Genomic DNA, 18,793 nt, shown 5'->3' on the forward strand with positions numbered 1-18,793 from the left:
CCAGCCACTGGACAAGCGTGGCGCTGTTTCTAGAGTAAGAAAAATAGACCTATAATTGTAATCTAACCCATTTAAAGGGGTACTCCCATGGAAAACTTTTTTTTTTTTTAAATCAACTGGTGCCAGAAAGTTAAAGGGGTATTCCAGGAAAAAACTTTTTTATATATATCAACTGGCTCCAGAAAGTTAAACAGATTTGTAAATTACTTCTATTAAAAAATCTTAATCCTTTCAGTACTTATGAGCTTCTGAAGTTAAGGTTGTTCTTTTCTGTCTAAGTCCTCTCTGATGACACCTGTCTCGGGAACCGCCCAGTTTAGAAGCAAATTCCCATAGCAAACCTCTTCTAAACTGGTTCCCGAGACACGTGTCATCAGAGATTACCTAGACAGAAAAGAACAACCTTAACTTCAGAAGCTCATAAGTACTGAAAGGATTAAGATTTTTTAATAGAAGTAATTTACGAATCTGTTTAACTTTCTGGGGCCAGTTGATATATAAAAAAAAAGTTTTTTCCTGGATAACCCCTTTAAACAGATTTGTAAATTAAAAAAATGAAAAGAAATGGAGTGGCTCTTGTTCTGACCACGACCACTAAGGACCTGGACTGCCCAATAACTACACCTATAACCGCGGTGTTGAAAATAAATCAAATTAAAAAGGAATAATTGGGGCTCAAGGTCAAGGATATATGGACACCATATATTAGATGAATACAGTGATCCCTCAACTTACAATGGCCTCAACATACAATAGTTTCAACATACAATGGTCTTTTCTGGACCATCGTAAGTTGAAACCAGACTCAACATACAATGTACAGACAGTCCAGATCTGTGAAACGTGTCAATGGCTGGAAGAACCGACCAATCAGAATGGGCATTCATTGGTAAAACCCCTGTATTACTGAAGTGTATGCACTGACTGATGTCTGGTAGCGCCCCCTACAGTACAGGGAGGTATTACATGTTCTGTACACTTTACCTGTACCAGGGTTATCTGCTCCTTTTGACACCAGGTAAGGGCGACTCAATTACTTTTTTAGGACACTGTGTGCTGTACAAGATCCTGAAGAAGCTCCTGTCCTCTACATAGACCAGTGTTTCCCAAGCAGGGTGGCCCCAGCTGTTGCAAAACTACAACTCCCAGCATGCCCGGACAGCCGTTGGCTGTCCGGGCATGCTGGAAGTTGTAGTTTTGCAACAGCTGGAGGCTCCCTGCTTGGGAAACACTGACATAGAAAGTGATTTACAGCTCCCAGCTGATCTTTCCTACTATTATATGTAAGGATTTGCTTTATCTATATTATTATAGATATCTACTTATTTATCTTTAATCCTCACTTTTTCCTATTTTTGGATGACATTTTGTGGATTCAGAACCAATTACCAGGTTTCCATAGAGTCCTGGTCTCAACATACAATGGTTTCAACATACAATGGTCGTCCTGGAACCAATTAATATTGTAACTTGAGGGACCACTGTATAAATGATTTATTATATTAAACAATGTACATGCGGTGGTGACAGTGACCCACGGGGCCCTTGTGGGATCACAGCGCTCACTAATAAAATATTATCTCAATAAATAAAAAAAATTATAAAATTAATTATTGCAATGAGACCACCATAAAAGAAATATTATATAAGCAGAAATAAAAATACTATAAACCTTATTGTACTGACCAACAGCAGCAAAGAAGCAAAGAAATACTAGTGACCAAAAACAGCAAATATTGGTCACAGATAGCAATGGTGACAGGTAGCAACAACTATGGTCACAATTAGCACAATTGTAGCAGCAAATATAGTCACAATTAGCCGCAGTTAATGCCACAAAGTTCAGCAGAGTTCCGCTACATTAGTGGTAAGGCTCGGTTGAGACTACGGAATTTCCGCCGGAATTTTCGCTTTGAAATTTCCGGCAGAAATTCCGCTTACTATAATGCATAGTGTAGTGAATGGTTTTCCGTTCACAAATTCACACTTCGGAATTCGCAAAGCGGAAAATCCGGATGAAAAATCCGCTAGAAAATTTCCGCCTGAAGAAAGGGGTTGCTCTTTCTTCAGGCGGAAATCCTAGCGGAACACATAGCAGTCTATTGGAGACAGCAGTGTCCGCGCGGTCCTAGCGCCGACTAATTCAGTCGGCGCAGGCGGAACTTGGAATCTCCGGGCGGAAATTTTCTGCCCGGAGATTCCGTAGTCTGAACCTAGCCTAAGACTGAATGGGGTAACTTATAGCAACAATCGGCATCCAGAGTATGATCTAAGTTCTGTTTCACAATTCAGATTCAGCCTTTTTTTTAGATAAACCGCAATAACTAAATGTATCAACTGATACGGCTCACCGCTCCAGGGTCTGTGCACAGCCGAGGGTTCGCTGAGATACTGCGATCTCTTGTGGCAGGGCTGGAATATCTCCTCGATGTCTGTGACAGATGCGCTATCGTGGCAGGAGAGGGCACCGCTGGAGGCTCGGCCGTCTCCTAAGGTGGCGGTGCTTGTTGGTAGCGGTGAACTCCAGATGGGGAGGCTACAGCGCTTCAGCTGGTAGTGTCGGACCGTGTCCTCGTGGCTCAGAGGTACGCGGTGCTTGTTAATAACGGTGGGCTCTGGGCAAGGAGGCTACAGCGTTTCAGCTTGCCCGGACAGTTCCTAAAATGGACAGAGATGTCAGCAGAGAGCACTGTGATCATGATGTCAGCAGAGAGCTCTGTGTTCCAAAAAGGAATCCATTTCCTCTGTAGTATTCAGCAGCTAATAAGTACTGGAAAGATTAAGATTTTTCAATAGAAGTAATTTACAAATCTGTTTAAAGGGGTACTCCAGTGAAAAACTTTTTTTTTTTTTTTAAATCAACTGGTGCCAGAAAGTTAAACAGATTTGTAAATTACTTCTATTAAAAAATCTTAATCCTTCCAGTACTTATTAGCTGCCGAATACTACAGCGGAAATTCTTTTCTTTTTGAAACACAGAGCTCTCTGCTGACATCATGAGCACAGTGCTCTCTGCTGACATCTCTGTCCATTTTAAGAACTGTCCAGAGTAGGAGAAAATCCCCATGGCAAACATATGCTGCTCATGACAGTTCCTAAAATGGACAGAGATGTCAGCAGAGAGCACTGTGCTCGTGATGTCAGCAGATAGCTCTATGTACTGGAAAGATTAAGATTTTTTTATAGAAGTAATTTACAAATCTGCTTAACTTTCTGGCACCAGTTGATTTAAAAAAAAAAAAAAAGTTTTCCACAAGAGTGCCCCTTTAATGCTGTAAAGTTTACTGTGCGGAGTTTATTCTCCCTTAAATACTAAAGAACAAACAAATGCATTAAAGGAGTACTCCAGTGGAAAACATTTTTTGAATCAACTGGTGACAGACAGTTAAACAGATTTGACACCTGTGTCCATGTCAGGAACTGTCCGGAGTAGGAGCAAATCCCCATAGCAAACCTATCCTGCTCTGGACAGTTCCTGACATGGACAGAGGAGTCAGCAGAGAGCATGTTGTCAGACAGAAAATAAATTCAAAAAGAAAAGAACTTCCTCTGTATTATACAGCAGCTGATAAGTACTGGAAGGATTAAGATTTTTTAACTTATCTTTTTAACTTTCTGTACACGCTGTGCCCCTTCATCTCCGCTCTGAACAGCTAGTAAATGCAGTATACAGACTTACAATGGAAGTCTATGGGATATTCCATATATCAGAAGTCCCATAGACTTTCATTGTAAATATGAATATCGCTTGCAAAGCGGAGATGAAGAGACTAACGTTCATGTGCATGCGGAGGTTGGTTGAGATAACTGTTATCAAAAATGTATGGCCACCTTAAGCGCAGTCCTAGCAGCAGCCTGTGTCCAAGTGACACAGAATATAAAGTATTAGCACACAGGTTAGGGCTTATACATTATGAGTAGAAACAACTCAAATCCCTTGTTGCATTAAACACATGAATTAATGAATGAATGAATGAATAAATAAATAAAGTAAAAAATTGCCTGCAAAAAAAATTATTTAGTATAAAAAAACATTTTTGCGCATACATTGCATTAAAAACAAAAACCTACACATATTAGGTATCTAGATATCCATAATAATCTAAAGAATTTAGGTTCCCTAAATTTGTTTGCGATCGTCCTTTATGGCGCAAAATCTCACACATACGGCGAAAATAGTCATAAACCTTAATCACCGGACAAAAGCAAAAAAAAAAAAGAATAATTTTGGCCTTCGCTTGGGTGGTTTCTTTATACATTATTTTTTAAATTAAAGTCAATGTATGACGGCTGTTACACAGCAGAGGTATAATGGTGAAATTACCCAATGTTTACCCCTGCCGGACACTGCAAAAAATGTGTGAAAATATCCCCCAATTTAACAGGCTGAAAACTTTTTTTTTTTTTTTTTTTCGATATTCACACCTCAAATACAATTATAAAAAAATGACACAGTAATTCATATGAACCTCTAAAAACTGAAAGAAAGAAAAAAACAGCAAAGGCAAAAAAAGAAACATTTAGCTGGTCATTAAGAGGTTAATAGGTAAATTACAATCTTACTCCCTTAATTACCGTATAAAGTAGAAAAATAGATTGAAGATAACAATAATATGTATTATTTATTTATTATTATCATTATTAGTATTGTTATTTGTTTTTATTATTATTAGTATTATTATTATATGTATTATTTATTATTATTATTATAATTTAGTATAATTTGTTTTTATTATTAGTAGTAGTATTGTTATTTCATTATTATTATTATATGTATTATTTATTGTTATTATAAATTATTATTATTTGTTATTATTATTATTAGTAGTAGTAGTAGTATTGTTATTTTATTATTATTATATATATTATTTATTATTATTATTATAAATTAGTATTATTAGTTATTTTTATTATTAGTAGTAGTAGTAGTAGTAGTTAGTAGTACTAGTATTGTTATTACAGTGATCCCTCAACTTACAATGGCCTCAACATACAATAGTTTCAACATACAATGGTCTTTTCTGGACCATTGTAACTTGAAACCAGACTCAACATACAATGCTATGGAATCTGCGAATCGTGTCAATGGCTGGAAGAACTGACCAATCAGAATGGATATTTCACTGGTAAAACCCCTGTGCACGCACTGACTGGTGTCTGGTAGCGCCCCCTACAGTACAGTTAGGTATTACATGTTCTGTACTCTTTACCTGTATTACTGAAGTGTATGCACTGACTGGTGTCTGGTAGCGCCCCCTACAGTACAGGGAGGTATTACATGTTCTGTACTCTTTACCTGTGCCAGGGTTAGCTTCTCCTTTGGACACCAGGTGAGGGCGGCTCCATTTTCTTTTTTTTTACGACATTGCGTGTTCTGTACAGGACCCTGAAGAAGCTCATGTCCTCTACATAGACCAGTGTTTCCCAAAGAGGTTGCCTCCAGCTGTTGCAAAACTACAACTCCCAGCATGCCCGGACAGCCTCTGGCTGTCCGGGCATGCTGGGAGTTGTAGTTTTGCAACAGCTGGAGGCACTCTGGTTGGGAAACACTGAAATAGACAGTGATTACAGCTCCCAGCAGATCTTTCTTACTTTTATATGTAAGGATTTGCTTTATCTATATTAGTTATCTACTTATTTATCTTTAATCCTCACTTTTTTCCTATTTTTAGATGACATTTTGGTGGCTTCAGAACCAATTAACAGGTTTCCATAGAGTTCTGGTCTCAACATACGATGGTTTCAACATACAATGGTCGTCCTGGAACCAATTAATATTGTAACTTGAGGGACCACTGTATATTATTGTTATTATTATGTTAGGTTGCTAGAATATTTTGTTAAATTACAAAGAGGATGATGGTAATTTTGCCAGGAATTCTCTGTATATAGTTGAGAGTTACTCAACAGCGTTTTGGTTTTTTTCCTCCCTGCGTGACGTCATCACCATGATCATCACCATCATCCTGCACATGACCTCCCCTGCAGGTCAGACCGCATATAAAGGAGTCCCAGGCTCAGCTGCAGTCAGGGGACAAAGCCTTATTGAACAGCACTTATTCCTTGGACTGAACACTCCGCCAGGAAAGAAGCCAAATAGAACTTCTGAGGACAGACACAGGTCATATATACAGGTAAGTGGCGCTGATCCAATATGCATTTCATGCTTGTGTTTTATTTTTATTTATTTCTAAATTTCCAAATTGTAAATATTGACGTGATGCATATTAGTTTATTATTTCTTTGAATGATAACATAAAATATAAAATATTTTTGACTATAACAGAAATTAATATATTTCTTAATATACCATGTTTTATGTTTTTTTTTATTTTTTTTTTATTTTTTTTAATACATTGTTACTTGTACACCACATGTAATTCCCTTTATGGGGTATTTGCTGATCATGATAACTTTATGATATAAGGTATTGCAGTAGATTTCTATGCAGTTTTAATGCAAATCACATTGTCAGATGCCAACACAACTCTGCTACATCTGCACATTATGAATGTAGTTGTATCAGTAATACTCTGCAGGTCGATGGATAGTGTCCATGACCATTATGTAAGTGTCCAAGCAATAAAACACTGCGAGCAAGTCGGCGCTAATCTCCCTATGGCGGGCAGAGACTTGTACATTCTGTAGGAATGACATGGTCTTTCTGATGCAATATAATAGAAGGGTTGCAGAGTGCCTGCTTTACTAGTTCCTAGGCAATATAATCCTCTGAGCGCACACAGAGGGGTTCCTTACAGCTCATTAAAATACACCAATGTAGCAGAGCTGCCATAAAAGTAACAATAATCATTGATAATACAACTTCCTTATTACCTATAGAACTAACTAAATCAGTCATTTGGCCCAATTCCTCTGCCCAGTGCAACCCATAGCTGCCTGACCAATGTATCCTAACATATTCAGCTCTGCTACATCTTTACCTGCCCACATCAATTGATTTCTGCTCGTACAGTAATAATACGTTGCGCATTTCTGGCGACCTTGTGTTGCATAGTAAAATAAATCTCAACAGAAAAGCCTGAGCTCAGTCTTGGCACGCTGCAATCCAAATTTAGCTGTGTAGTATCACTTAGTACATGGCTTATGTGGCACATTTTTTATTTCAGTTATTTCAGGCTTGCTGTGCTTATAAATAGCTTTGGTATATGTATATTAACTCTATTAAGTACTAGATGAGTGGTGGTGCCTCACATTGGTTATACTTAGTAGCAAATACAACTCTGCCAGGATGCTATGAATGAATAGCTAGATGGAGGTCCCCATGCCACATAGGAAACCAGTGCAAAGACTAATAATATATAGAGTAGAACAGGCGCTGAGACCAGGATAAAATCGAGGGATTGTTATTACCCACAAGACAACGCGTTTCGCGGAAGTTGTGCTTCTTCTTTGATGCCTGAAGAATCGGAACTTCCGCGAAACGCGTTGCATTGTGGGTAATAAAAATCCCTCGATTTTTATCCTGGTCTCAGCGCCTGTTTTACCTTGCTGGAGTTGGAGGAAGTCTCAATCTATCAGTTTTATGTTGGTGTGGAGTGGTGGCAGAGACTCATTATTGCTATACCCTAATCCATGGTTGTACTTGGATGGAGTACAACTCACCTCGGTAAGCACAGTTCACACTTTGCGGTATTGTCTTACCTGAAGGCATCACACTACGGAGCGCATCCTGTTGTTTTTTTTAATCTTTATTATATATAGAGTAGGCACAGTAGTGTTAAGTAAGCTGAGATGTGAGGGGTAGTTAGCAGGGGCTGCAAAGCTTCCTTAGTTATCCCTGTGCCAACCTGTGCCAAGATTGGATAGGGGAGGCACAGATAAGAAGCTAAAGCACATGGTGACCATGCAAACAATGCAAGCTTACTGGACCCTTTGAGTATGACATGAAAGGTACCGTAGTTAAATATTAATTAGCATTAACATTGGGGAAATCCACCAAAAAGTCATCTATAAAATCTCCAGGTAGTACCAAAGGGGGCTCAGGTGCTCTGTAGATGGCTGCAGAACTTAGGATATAGATGTCAGGGGTTATGCACGGTCAGAGGTACCTATCATACAATGTCATGCAAAGTACAACAAGACAAAAAATCAGCTCACTAAATATTTCTAACCTCACTAGAATACCAGCACAACCTCCCTCGTGGAAGCTCACAAGCAGACACTCCAAGTGGGGCAATCAGCAAGAAGAAAGGGGAACGTCCGGCTCCCAGCAGGTCAAAAATCCAAGGTTTATTCAAACATGGTTAAAATCCAAGTGTAACAAAACAATAAAGTGAAAATAAAATACAAACGAAACGCACCTTGGTGCGTTTCGTTTGTATTTTATTTTCACTTTATTGTTTTGTTACATTTGGATTTCAACCATGTTTGAATAAACCTTGGATTTTTTTTTACCTGCCAGGAGCCGTAAGTTCACCTTTCTTCTTGCTGACCGATCATATAATCCTTGGAAATGTATCTATTAGATATCAGATGACAATTTTACAACTTTTCCATAGTCCTTCATAACCATTTATCTACATAGTGCAGAGCGTCACGCACATACTGCTCTCACATCAGTCTTATTTACCGATCGGCACACATTCTAAGTTCTACATTTGAAAACTTCTTTTTTTTTTTTTTTTTTTTTTACCCCCAGAAACAGTGCCACTCTTGTCCAATGGTTGTGCCTAGTATTGCAGTACCATGTAGGATATATTGTTTTTAGATGTATACTTGGGATTCTGGCTTGTGTTTTCAGTGTAGTATATGTGGGTGTATGGTTGCCTATAGGCAGGGAGTGTTTCCATTACATTAGTCACTGTGTTTGGCTGCTGCTCTCTATAGTCTTGTCACTACCTGATGTTACAATTAAGCAGCAGACTCGAGCTAATATCTGCATTATGACCCAGTTTGTTGTGTTACGGGCTGCACAATGGTGCATAGTTAAAGGGGTACTCGGTGGAAACCTTTTTTTTTTTTTTTTTTTTTTTTTAATCAACTGATGCCAGAAGTATAAATTATAAAATCTTAATCCTTCCAGTACTTATTAGCTGCTGAATACTACGTAGGAAAATTATTTTCTTTGTGGCACACAGTGCTCTCTGCTGACATCATGACCACAGTGCTCTCTGCTGACATCTCTGTCCATTTTAGGAACTGTCCAGAGCAGCATATGTTTGCTATGGGGATTTTCTCCTACTCTGGACAGTTCTTAAAATGGACAGAGATGTCAGCAGAGAGCCCTGTGATCATGATGTCAGCAGAGAGCACCGTGTTCCAAAAAGAAAAGAATTTCCTATGTAGTATTCAGCAGCTAATAAGTACTGGAAGGATTAAGATTTTTTTTTTTTAAGTAAATTAAGTAATTTACAAATCTGTTTAACTTTCTGGCACCAGTTGATAAAAAAAAAAAATAGTTTTCCACCAGAGTACCCCTTTAAGGCTACTTCCTCTCTTGGATTAAGTCCATCCATTTACTATTATTGCTCTGCTCTGTCCCGGTGCCAAAATGTTACCAAACAATGATTTCTTGAATAAGAATAACAGTATATATTTAGCGCAGATCAGAGAAACTGTCAGGACATAGATGTTTTTGCTGTTGTGTACTTATATTGTATTGTTCTCTCTCCCGCAGTCATGGCTTTCCGTGGATGTCTTGTTCTGATTTTCCTTGTGATGACAATCAATGTGTGCAGCGCTCACTGGATGGGGAGCAGGGACAGGTGAGCTTCTTGCATGAACATCTACTACACTAAGTGTCTAATAACTGTCTCATGCACTTAAAGGGGTACTCCGGTGAAAAAATATTATTATTATTTTTTTTTATCAACTGGTGCCAGATCGTTAAACAGATTTGTAAATTACTTCTGTTTAAAAATCTTAATCCTTCCAGTACTTACCAGCTGCTGTATTCACCAGAAGAAGTTCTTTTTAAATTTTTAAATTTCTTTTCTGTCTGACCACAGTGCTCTCTGTTGACACCTCTATCTGTCTAAACTGCCAAAAGCAGGATAGGTTTGCTATGGGGATTAGCTCTTACTCTGGACAGTTCCTGACATGGACAGAGAGGTCAGCAGAGAGCACTGTGGTCAGACAGAAAAGAAATTTAAAAAAGAAAACAACTTCCTCTGTAGTATACAGCAGCTGATAAGTACTGGAAGGATTAAGTACCTCTTTAAAGTAACCATAGACTTCATATACATTGGCACTTGGCTAAGGGAGCACATGTTCTCAATGGGAAAAGGAGAAAAAACAGCTGTAAGACACCTTGGTGGCACCTTATCTCTCCTGAAAATCCAACTTGTCCAACTCTTCTTTTTCATGCAAACAAATGGGACCCCGTTCCTCCAGTACACACTAGATGGATGGTCCCCAGCTTCAGCTCACATCGATCTACTATGTAGGAATATCTTGACAATAAATGTCTATAGATTAGAACTACCGGTATATAAGATCTTGGTGCCTTGGTTGACTAAACAGTTATTTCTCAGCTATTCCTCCTGACACCCCCAATTTACATGCACATTCTCAGCCGCGTATAAATGTCTTTTCATTGGGAAGAGGAGAATATAAAAGTATCAGGGAAAAATAATAGTTTAAAGGGTTACTCCGGTGGAAAACAGTTTTTTTTTTTATTTTTAAATCAACTGGTGCCCGAAAATTAAACAGATTTGTAAATGACTTCAATTAAAAAATCTTTACCCTTCCAGTACTTTTTAGCAGCTGTATGCTACAGAGGAAATTCTTTTCTTTTTGAATTTCTTTTTTGTCTTGTCCACAGTGCTCTCTGCTGACCCCTTTGTCTGTGTCAGGAACTGTCCAGAGCAGCATAGGTTTGCTATGGGGATTTTCTCCTGCTCTGGACAGTTCCTGATATGGGCATCAGGTGTCAGCAGAGAGCACTGTGGACAAGACAAAAAAAAGACAACATCACATATTTATATGGTCCATACATATTTATCCATATCACACAAACCCAATTCTAGTACTTAATACAATACATAAGCCCAGATTTGAGGAAACACGTACACAGTATATACATTGTATAAGACAAAAAAGAAATTCAAAAAGAAAATAATTTCCTTTATAGCATACAGCTGCCAAAAAGTACTGGAAGTTTTTTTTTTATAGAAGTCATTTACAAATCTGTTTAACTTTCTGGCACCAGTTGATTTAAAAAAAAAATGTACCCCTTTAAATTCAACATGCCCGATCCTTCCTTTCTCCAATCTACTGCTTGGGGAGGATTGGGACATACATACAATGTAGTTGGCCGATCCGGCTGAAATCATCAGGAATCAGCTGACTTTCATTCGATGTGTATGGTGTCTCCCATTGTTAGAAGTCTAAGGCCAGGTTCACACCACTCAGATTTATAAATGGAATGCTGACATATATCACAGTATGACCCAGTTATTTGAGCATGCAAGTATAGGCTCGCAAAAGTGCCGAACATATTCACTTCCAGATTACGCTCAGTACATCAAACAACAGGGTCTCCCTGTGGTATTCACCAACATTAACATTATTATATACCACACAAATGTGCCTCAAATAGGTGTGAACCTGGCCTAAGATCTTCTGACCACTATAGATACTTAGATATTGAGAGCTTAAAGGGGTACTCCGGTGGAGACATTTTTATTTAAATTAACTGGTGCCATAAAGTTAAACAGATTTGTAAATTACTTCTATTAAAAAATCTTACTCCTTCCAGTACTTATTAGCTGCTAAATACTACAGCAGAAATTCTGTTCTTTTTGAAACACAGAGCTCTCTGCTGACATCATGACCACAGTGCTCTCTGCTGACATCTCTGTCCATTTTAGGAACTGTCCAGAGCAGCATAGGTTTGCTATGGAGATTTTCTCCTACTCTGGACAGTTCTTAAAACGGACAGAGATGTCAGCAGAGAGCACTGTGCTCGTGATGTCAGCAGACAGCTCTGTGTTTCAAACGGAAAAGAATTTCCGCTGTAGTATTCAGCAGCTGATAAGTACAGGAAGGATTAAGATTTTTTAATAGAAATAATTTACAAATCTGTTGATTTAAAAAAAAAAAAGTTTTTCACTGGAGTACCCCTTTAATGATGTTTTCTTCTAGTTTCAAATATTATTGTGTATATATATAGTACTAAGTCATGATGTTTCTTTATTGTTATAGACGTATGCCACCTCCTGTAGAGTCTTTCCTGGAGAAGCTAAGAGGTCTTACAAACCAGAGACTAAAACGGGATGTAAGAGACAGTGAGACTCATATATCTACTCAGGAAGTCCCAAAAGAAGATGCACAGACTAGCCAGAATGCCTTAAGGTAAGGGGATACACATTCTTAGAAATACATACACTTCTTAGGTAATAAACTTAGCTGTGAGTGGTAGAAATAAGTTCTAGAAATGCGTGTTAAAGGAGTAGTCCACTGTTAGACAAAGGATAGGGGATAAGACCACCACTGGGGACTCCTGCGATCTCGGCTGTGGCACTCCAGACATCCACTGCACGGAGTGAACTTCACTCCGTGCCGGATTACTGGCGATGCGGGTTGGAGGCTCTTGATGTCACGGTCATGCCCCGCTCATGACGTCATGGCCATGCCCCCTCAATGCAAGTCTATGGGAGGGGGCGTGACGTTCGTCACGCCCCCTCCCATAGACTTGCATTGAGGGGGCATGGCTGTGACATCATGAGCCTCCGGCGCTGCACCCAACACTCTATACGAACTCTGGGTTCAGCAGGGAGATCCGTCACGCCCCCTCCCATAGACTTCCATTGATGGGGCATGGCTGTGACATCACGAGCCTCCGGCGCTGCACCCAACACTCTCTACGAACTCCGGGTTTGGCAGGGAGATCCTTTGGATAGGGGATAAGATGTCTAGGGGCGGAGTACCCCTTTAAGGAAATTGTATGAAATGACCCAAAAAAATCTACAGTGCCTCAACTGTCCATAGGCTGTGTCTGGTATTGCAATTTTTTCCCATTCTAAATGTCAGCAATGGGACCAAATTTACAATACCAGAAACAGCCAACGGAGAAGAGCAGCCCCATTTTTGTAAAAAGAAAAACCATGAGTATAACCATAAGAAAAGTCCATGACCTATAAAACATATGTTTTTTTTTTTCTTATTTCCAGTTCCTTGTTGCACTTGAGAGAGAAACGTTACGCCGCTACCGCCGGTGGTCGCGGCTGTCACTTGGGGACCTGCCAGATTCAGAATTTAGCTAACATGCTTTACCGACTCGGGAACAACAACTACAAAGATGGCTCCAACAGAGACACTAAAGACCCCTTAGGATACGGCAGAAGACGTCGTTCCTTGCTCCGGGAGAAGGAACGGACTGGCTTATCTGAAACATTACTTGCTACATAGATAAATCTGTTCACTCCACAAGTCAAAGAAGAACCAATCCTGGTAAATAAGATTCCATAGAGCTGAACTTGTGGTCTTTAGGTTATCCTGTGGAGTAAATCCAAAAGCCAAGCTTGGAGACGTATGCTCCTGGGTAATCAGGCCGCCGGCGACCTGTCGCAGAACCTGAAGATTACACAAGCGTGTAGAGATACATTTGCTTTTTCATAGAAGGAACCAAGATTTGCGCACTGATCCAAGTGTTAGTAAAACTACCCCCCTCCCCTTTCCTTATAGAAAACTGAAACTACTATGCCAGGAGTATGCTTTCCAACAATAATAATGTAATGTGCTTTACAGCTACTGTGTAACTCAGTGTGCCAAGAATAATATTATAAAGTTGTATCTAGAGTGACGTCAATGTCATGCTTCGCAGTTCTTGTGACTGACACAATGACCGAGTGCTCTCAGCGTGCCTACAGGATGCAGGTGGGGAAGTAAGGGAATTGTTGTGCACTTGTGTACTTCTTAGGTTTTGCCGCGGGAAGCGGGGAGATGTTTACACAAAGACGAGAGGTCATTACCAAACATAATAGTTTCTGTTTTTTTGTCTACCTCTCGGCAGAAGGTCACAAGTGACGAGTATTTTTTCCTTTGCACTAGATAGTAGAAGAAAACGGGTAATGGCAGGATCCATGACCGTGTGCTGCAGGGATAAGGGAGTCAGAGCCCCCTGCTACATATGTAGTTCAATACAAGTATACAAAATCGGAACCACATTTCACCAAAAAGGGGAATTTCAATGAAAAAAAAAGAAGAAAATCACGCTTTTCAAGTTCGATCTATTAAAATAATAAATTTAGAGGTGACATTTTAAAGAGTTGTCCAAAATTAGAATTACGTACAGGCTGTGTCTGGTATTGCAGCTCAGTTCTATCTTTTTTAATGGGCTTGGTTGCAGTACCAGCAACAGCCTATGAGTAGCGCTGTTTCTTTGAGAGAGAAAAAAGAATAATGTATTTATTTTTAATCTCTTACTACCCCCCATTACATTTATTGCACTATAGAGGAACACGCCGAGCTATTAGAATGGGTCCAGTGAGTCTACTTCTCTACTAGTTGGAGATGAAAGCCGAATCCAGCAATATTAAGCCTAAATTGTTTGACAAAATCACATTACAAATTTAGCACATTACAAAGTAAGCTGTAGACCAGTGAACCCAAGCTGTTGCAAAACTACAACTCTCAGTATGGTTTAACAGACATGCTTGGAGTTGGAGTTTAACACCAGGCAGTAGCTTACTGCTGTGCCCTATAAAACCAATAGGATATCTTTATTTTAGTAGTAAGGTCTACAATAAGAAAAAGAAATAGTGGTTGCTATGGGTAATAGCACATCTCTGCTCGTTACACAATACTACAGAGTATCGTATCTCATTTCCGAAGATATTACCACCCCATAAATCCTCAGATCTGAAGACTTATCCCTCACCATAGACAGTTCCTTCAAGACGGCCTTCACCTGATGTGTCCATGAGGACAGGCGGCCACCAGAGCACTGTGTAGTAGATTTCACTGTAAAATATGAGGTTTTTTTTTCTGGATAAGATTATATTGTAAACATATCGGAGATGTAAATATATCTATTCACACTCTACAGATATTTATAGTTTTTATGTTTTTTTTGTAAAGTATTTTAAGTTAATATTTCTAAGTTATAAATGGTTGGGAATTATTGATTTTATAAAGCTAATAATTATGTGTTGATACTTTGCGTACATGGAATAACAGTATGTATGATGTTCACCCATTAAAAGGATGTTTATTCAATCTGAAGCGTCATGTGATGTCTACGGTTTTAATTTCCGAAATGTATCATAATATATGGATTGTAGGTATTTTGCTGTGAACCTTTTGCACACATAGTGGTGGCAGCCATTACCCCTCGCTACATTTAACAGATTGAGATTATTGAAAGAATACAGTGCCACATCGGTCTACAGGTTGAGCGCGAAATTTTAGCCCACTTACTTTAAGCGTACCCATCAGATCCCACAAAAAAAAAAAATGATATGTTACTCAGTAACTTATCCTGACTATGTACATCTAATTTTCATGCCTCTATCCCTTGTGGTGTCCCTCCTTTGTGGTGGTTGGAGGTGATTGGTGCGTCTTGTCCATAAGTCATCTCTTGTCCATGACTCATGGACAAGCCTGATGCTGCTGCAGGATTAGTTAGTGTCCAGTAGGTATGGGGACCCCTAGGGGTGAGATTTTCAGGAGAAAATTTCTTTATAAAATATTTTATAAAATTAAACAACCATATTACAAAAGGTCTTTAAGTTTCATCAGCAACAACATATAAAGCGTTTTTGGATCTGACAATGCCTATTTTAATAGAGCTAAGCTGAATATCATGTATACCAGTGTTTCCCAACCAGGGTGCCTCCTAAAACTACAACTTCCAGCATGCTACCAAATACATGTATTTATTTTTCTTCCAGTGTTTTATTGCATTACATTGATCCATGTAATCGGCACTCGATTGCTAAATGCTTCCCAAGAGGTGACCCCAGCTTCGACCACCTTTTTAAAGTACACCCCCCCCCCCCCCCCGGCTTAATTATTAGAATCAATAATAATGCTAAAAATATTTGCATAGATGAATCTCTGGTACTTTAAGGGGTGTCTAAGTTTCCACCAATATATGCCTAATAAACGGGCATGTTTGGCATGAAAATGTCTAAATTGTGTGAGAGTGAGTCTGACTGCACACACAGATTCCAGGATGGACAAATTGTCCCCCCTGAATATCCGCCCTCCCCAAATTGTCCGGAAGCTTCTGCATCTCCTTTTGGATAAGGGGTATCATCTATATACAGACAGTTATCATATCAATGTACCCCTGTTCTAAAACCCCACTGTTAGAAAAATCATTGCCTGTGGTACTATATGGAGACATTAAAAGGAGCTCCCTAAACCGCTCATTCATCAAAAGCTAAGGCCCAGGGAAATGTGGGACATCCCAATTTTTATTTTGTTACTTCTCCTCAGTTTTTATTATGTGATGTCCCAGTACAGGACATGGTCCCAGTACAGGACATGGTATCTATCAGCAGGCACCCCGTGCAAACCCCTGGGGGGTCCTGAGACCCCCCCAAATAGCAGGTCAATTCAGACCGAGACAGCCCCATTCACCCTTACCCAGCAGGAGTGAGGTGGCACTGGTGTCGCCTCACGATCACGTGATTGATCGGTCGGAACGACCGACCAATCACAGACCTGCTGGGCGGCGATCGGGACAGTGATGATGGCCGCAATCGGGGCCGGCGGTGGCAGGAGCGGTGGCAACAGCGGCCATGGTCCCGGTGGTGCAGGCGGCAGGATACAGCAGGAGGTGAGGCCTGTTCACCTCCTGCTGTTGCTTAGCAACAACTCGCAGCATGCACAGCCAAAGGGCATGCTGGGATTTGTAGTTTTGCAACAGCTGGAGTTCCAACTACAAATCCCAGCATGCTCTTTGGTAGTCTGTGCATGCTGGGGGTTTCAGTTATGCAACAACTGGAGGCACATTTTTTCTATGAAAAAGTGTGCATCCAGCTGTTGCATGACTACAACTCCCAACATGCACAGAATACCAAAGGGCATGCTGTAAGTTTTAGCAGTGTGCCTCCAGCTGTTGCAAAACTACAACTCTCAGCATGCCCTTCGACTGTCAATGCATGCTGATTGTTGCAGTTTTGCAACAGCTGGAGGCACATTGTTACCTAACTCAGTGTTTTGCAACCAGTTGTTGCAAAACTACAACTCCCAGCATGCACTGAGAAACTGTACATGCTGGGAGTTCTAGTTTTGCAACAGCTGGAGGCACACTGGTTGCAAAACACTGAGTTAAGTAGCAAACTCTGTTGCATGACTACAATTTCCAGCATGTATGGTCTGCCAGTACATGCTGGGAGTTGTAGTTTTGCAACAGCTGGAGGTTTGCCCCCCCCCCCATGTGAATGTACAGGGTACATTCACACAGGCGGGTTTACAGCAAGTTATCTGCTGCAAGTTTGAGATGCGGCTCAATCTCCCAGCGAGAAACTCATTGTAAACCTACGCCCGTGTGAATGTACCCTAAAAACACTACACTACACCAAATAAAAGTAAAACACTACATATACACATACCCCTACACAGTTGGATCCCTACACAGTTCTTTAAAGTTGGATGTGAAAATGAAAAAAAAAATACTAAACTAAAATGCTGGTGTTACCCTCCATTTTTAATTTTCACAAGGGAGAATAGGAAAAAAGCCCCTCAAAATTTGTAGCCCCATTTCTTCTGAGTAAGAACATACCCCATATGTGGATGTAAAGTGCTCTGCGGGTGAACTACAATGCTCAGAAGAGAAGGAGCGCCAATGGGCTTTTGGCAAGAGAATGTGTCCGAAATTTAAGGCCATGTGTGTTTACAAAGCCCCCATAGGGTCAGAACAGTGGACCCCCCCCACATGTGACCCCATTTTGGAAACTACACCCCTCACGGAATGTAATAAGGGGTACAGTGAGCATTTACACCCCACAGGTGTCTGACAGATTTTTGGAACACTGGTCTGTGAAAATGAAAACATTTTCATTTCAACAGCCCACTGTTCCAAAGATCTGTCAAACACCAGTGGGGTGTAAATACTCACTGCACCCCTTATTAAATTCTGAGAGGGGTGTAGTTTCCAAAATGGGGTCACATGTCGGGGAGTCCATTGTTCTGGCACCACAGGGGGCTTTGTAAACGTACATGGCCTCCCACTTCTATTCCAACCAAATTCTCTCACCAAAATTCCAATGGTGCTTCTTCTCTTCTGAGCATTGTAGTTCGCCCACAGAGCACTTTACACCCACATATGGGGTATTTCCATACTCAGAAGAAATGGAGTTACAAATCTTGGGAGGCTTTTTCTCCAATTACCCCTTGTGAAAATGAAAAATTTGGGGCAACACCAGCATTTTAGTGAAAAAAATCTAATTTTTAATTTTCCTGTCCAACTTTAACGGAAATTTGTCAAGCACCTGTGGGGTGTTAAGGCTCACTATACCACTTGTTACATTCCTTGAAGGGTGTAGTTTCCAAAATAATATGCCTTGTGTTTTTTTTGCTGTTTTAGGGGCTTCCTAAATGCGATATGCCCCCCAAAAACCATTTCAGCAAAATTTGCTTTCCAAAAGCCAATGTGACTCCTCCTCTTCTGAGCATTGTAGTTCACCCACAGTGCACTTGACATCTACACATGGGGTATTTCCATAATCCATAGAAGAGATAGGGGTTACAAATTTTGGGGGGCATTTTCTCCTATAACCCCTTGTAAAAATTTAGAATTTGGGGGAAAACCAGCATTTTAGTGAAAAAAAAAATTCATTTCCACATCCGACTTTAACAAAAAGTCGTCAAACACCTGTGG

The 18,793-nt window shown here is 40.0% G+C and overlaps 1 protein-coding gene across 1 annotated transcript; it reads left to right on the top strand.

Annotated features, from left to right (window-relative positions):
- Window positions 1–3,443: 3,443 nt before the first annotated feature.
- LOC130294013 (pro-adrenomedullin-like) lies at window positions 3,444–15,160 on the top strand. Its single transcript, XM_056543374.1, has 5 exons — window positions 3,444–3,572; window positions 5,989–6,134; window positions 9,638–9,725; window positions 12,166–12,315; window positions 13,134–15,160. Exons 3-5 carry the CDS (start codon window positions 9,640–9,642, stop codon window positions 13,369–13,371), a joined length of 474 nt encoding a protein of 157 aa, XP_056399349.1. The 5' UTR covers window positions 3,444–3,572; window positions 5,989–6,134; window positions 9,638–9,639; the 3' UTR covers window positions 13,372–15,160.
- Window positions 15,161–18,793: the final 3,633 nt, after the last annotated feature.

Source organism: Hyla sarda, chromosome 10 (assembly GCF_029499605.1).
Source record: "Hyla sarda isolate aHylSar1 chromosome 10, aHylSar1.hap1, whole genome shotgun sequence".
NCBI lineage: Eukaryota > Metazoa > Chordata > Amphibia > Anura > Hylidae > Hyla > Hyla sarda.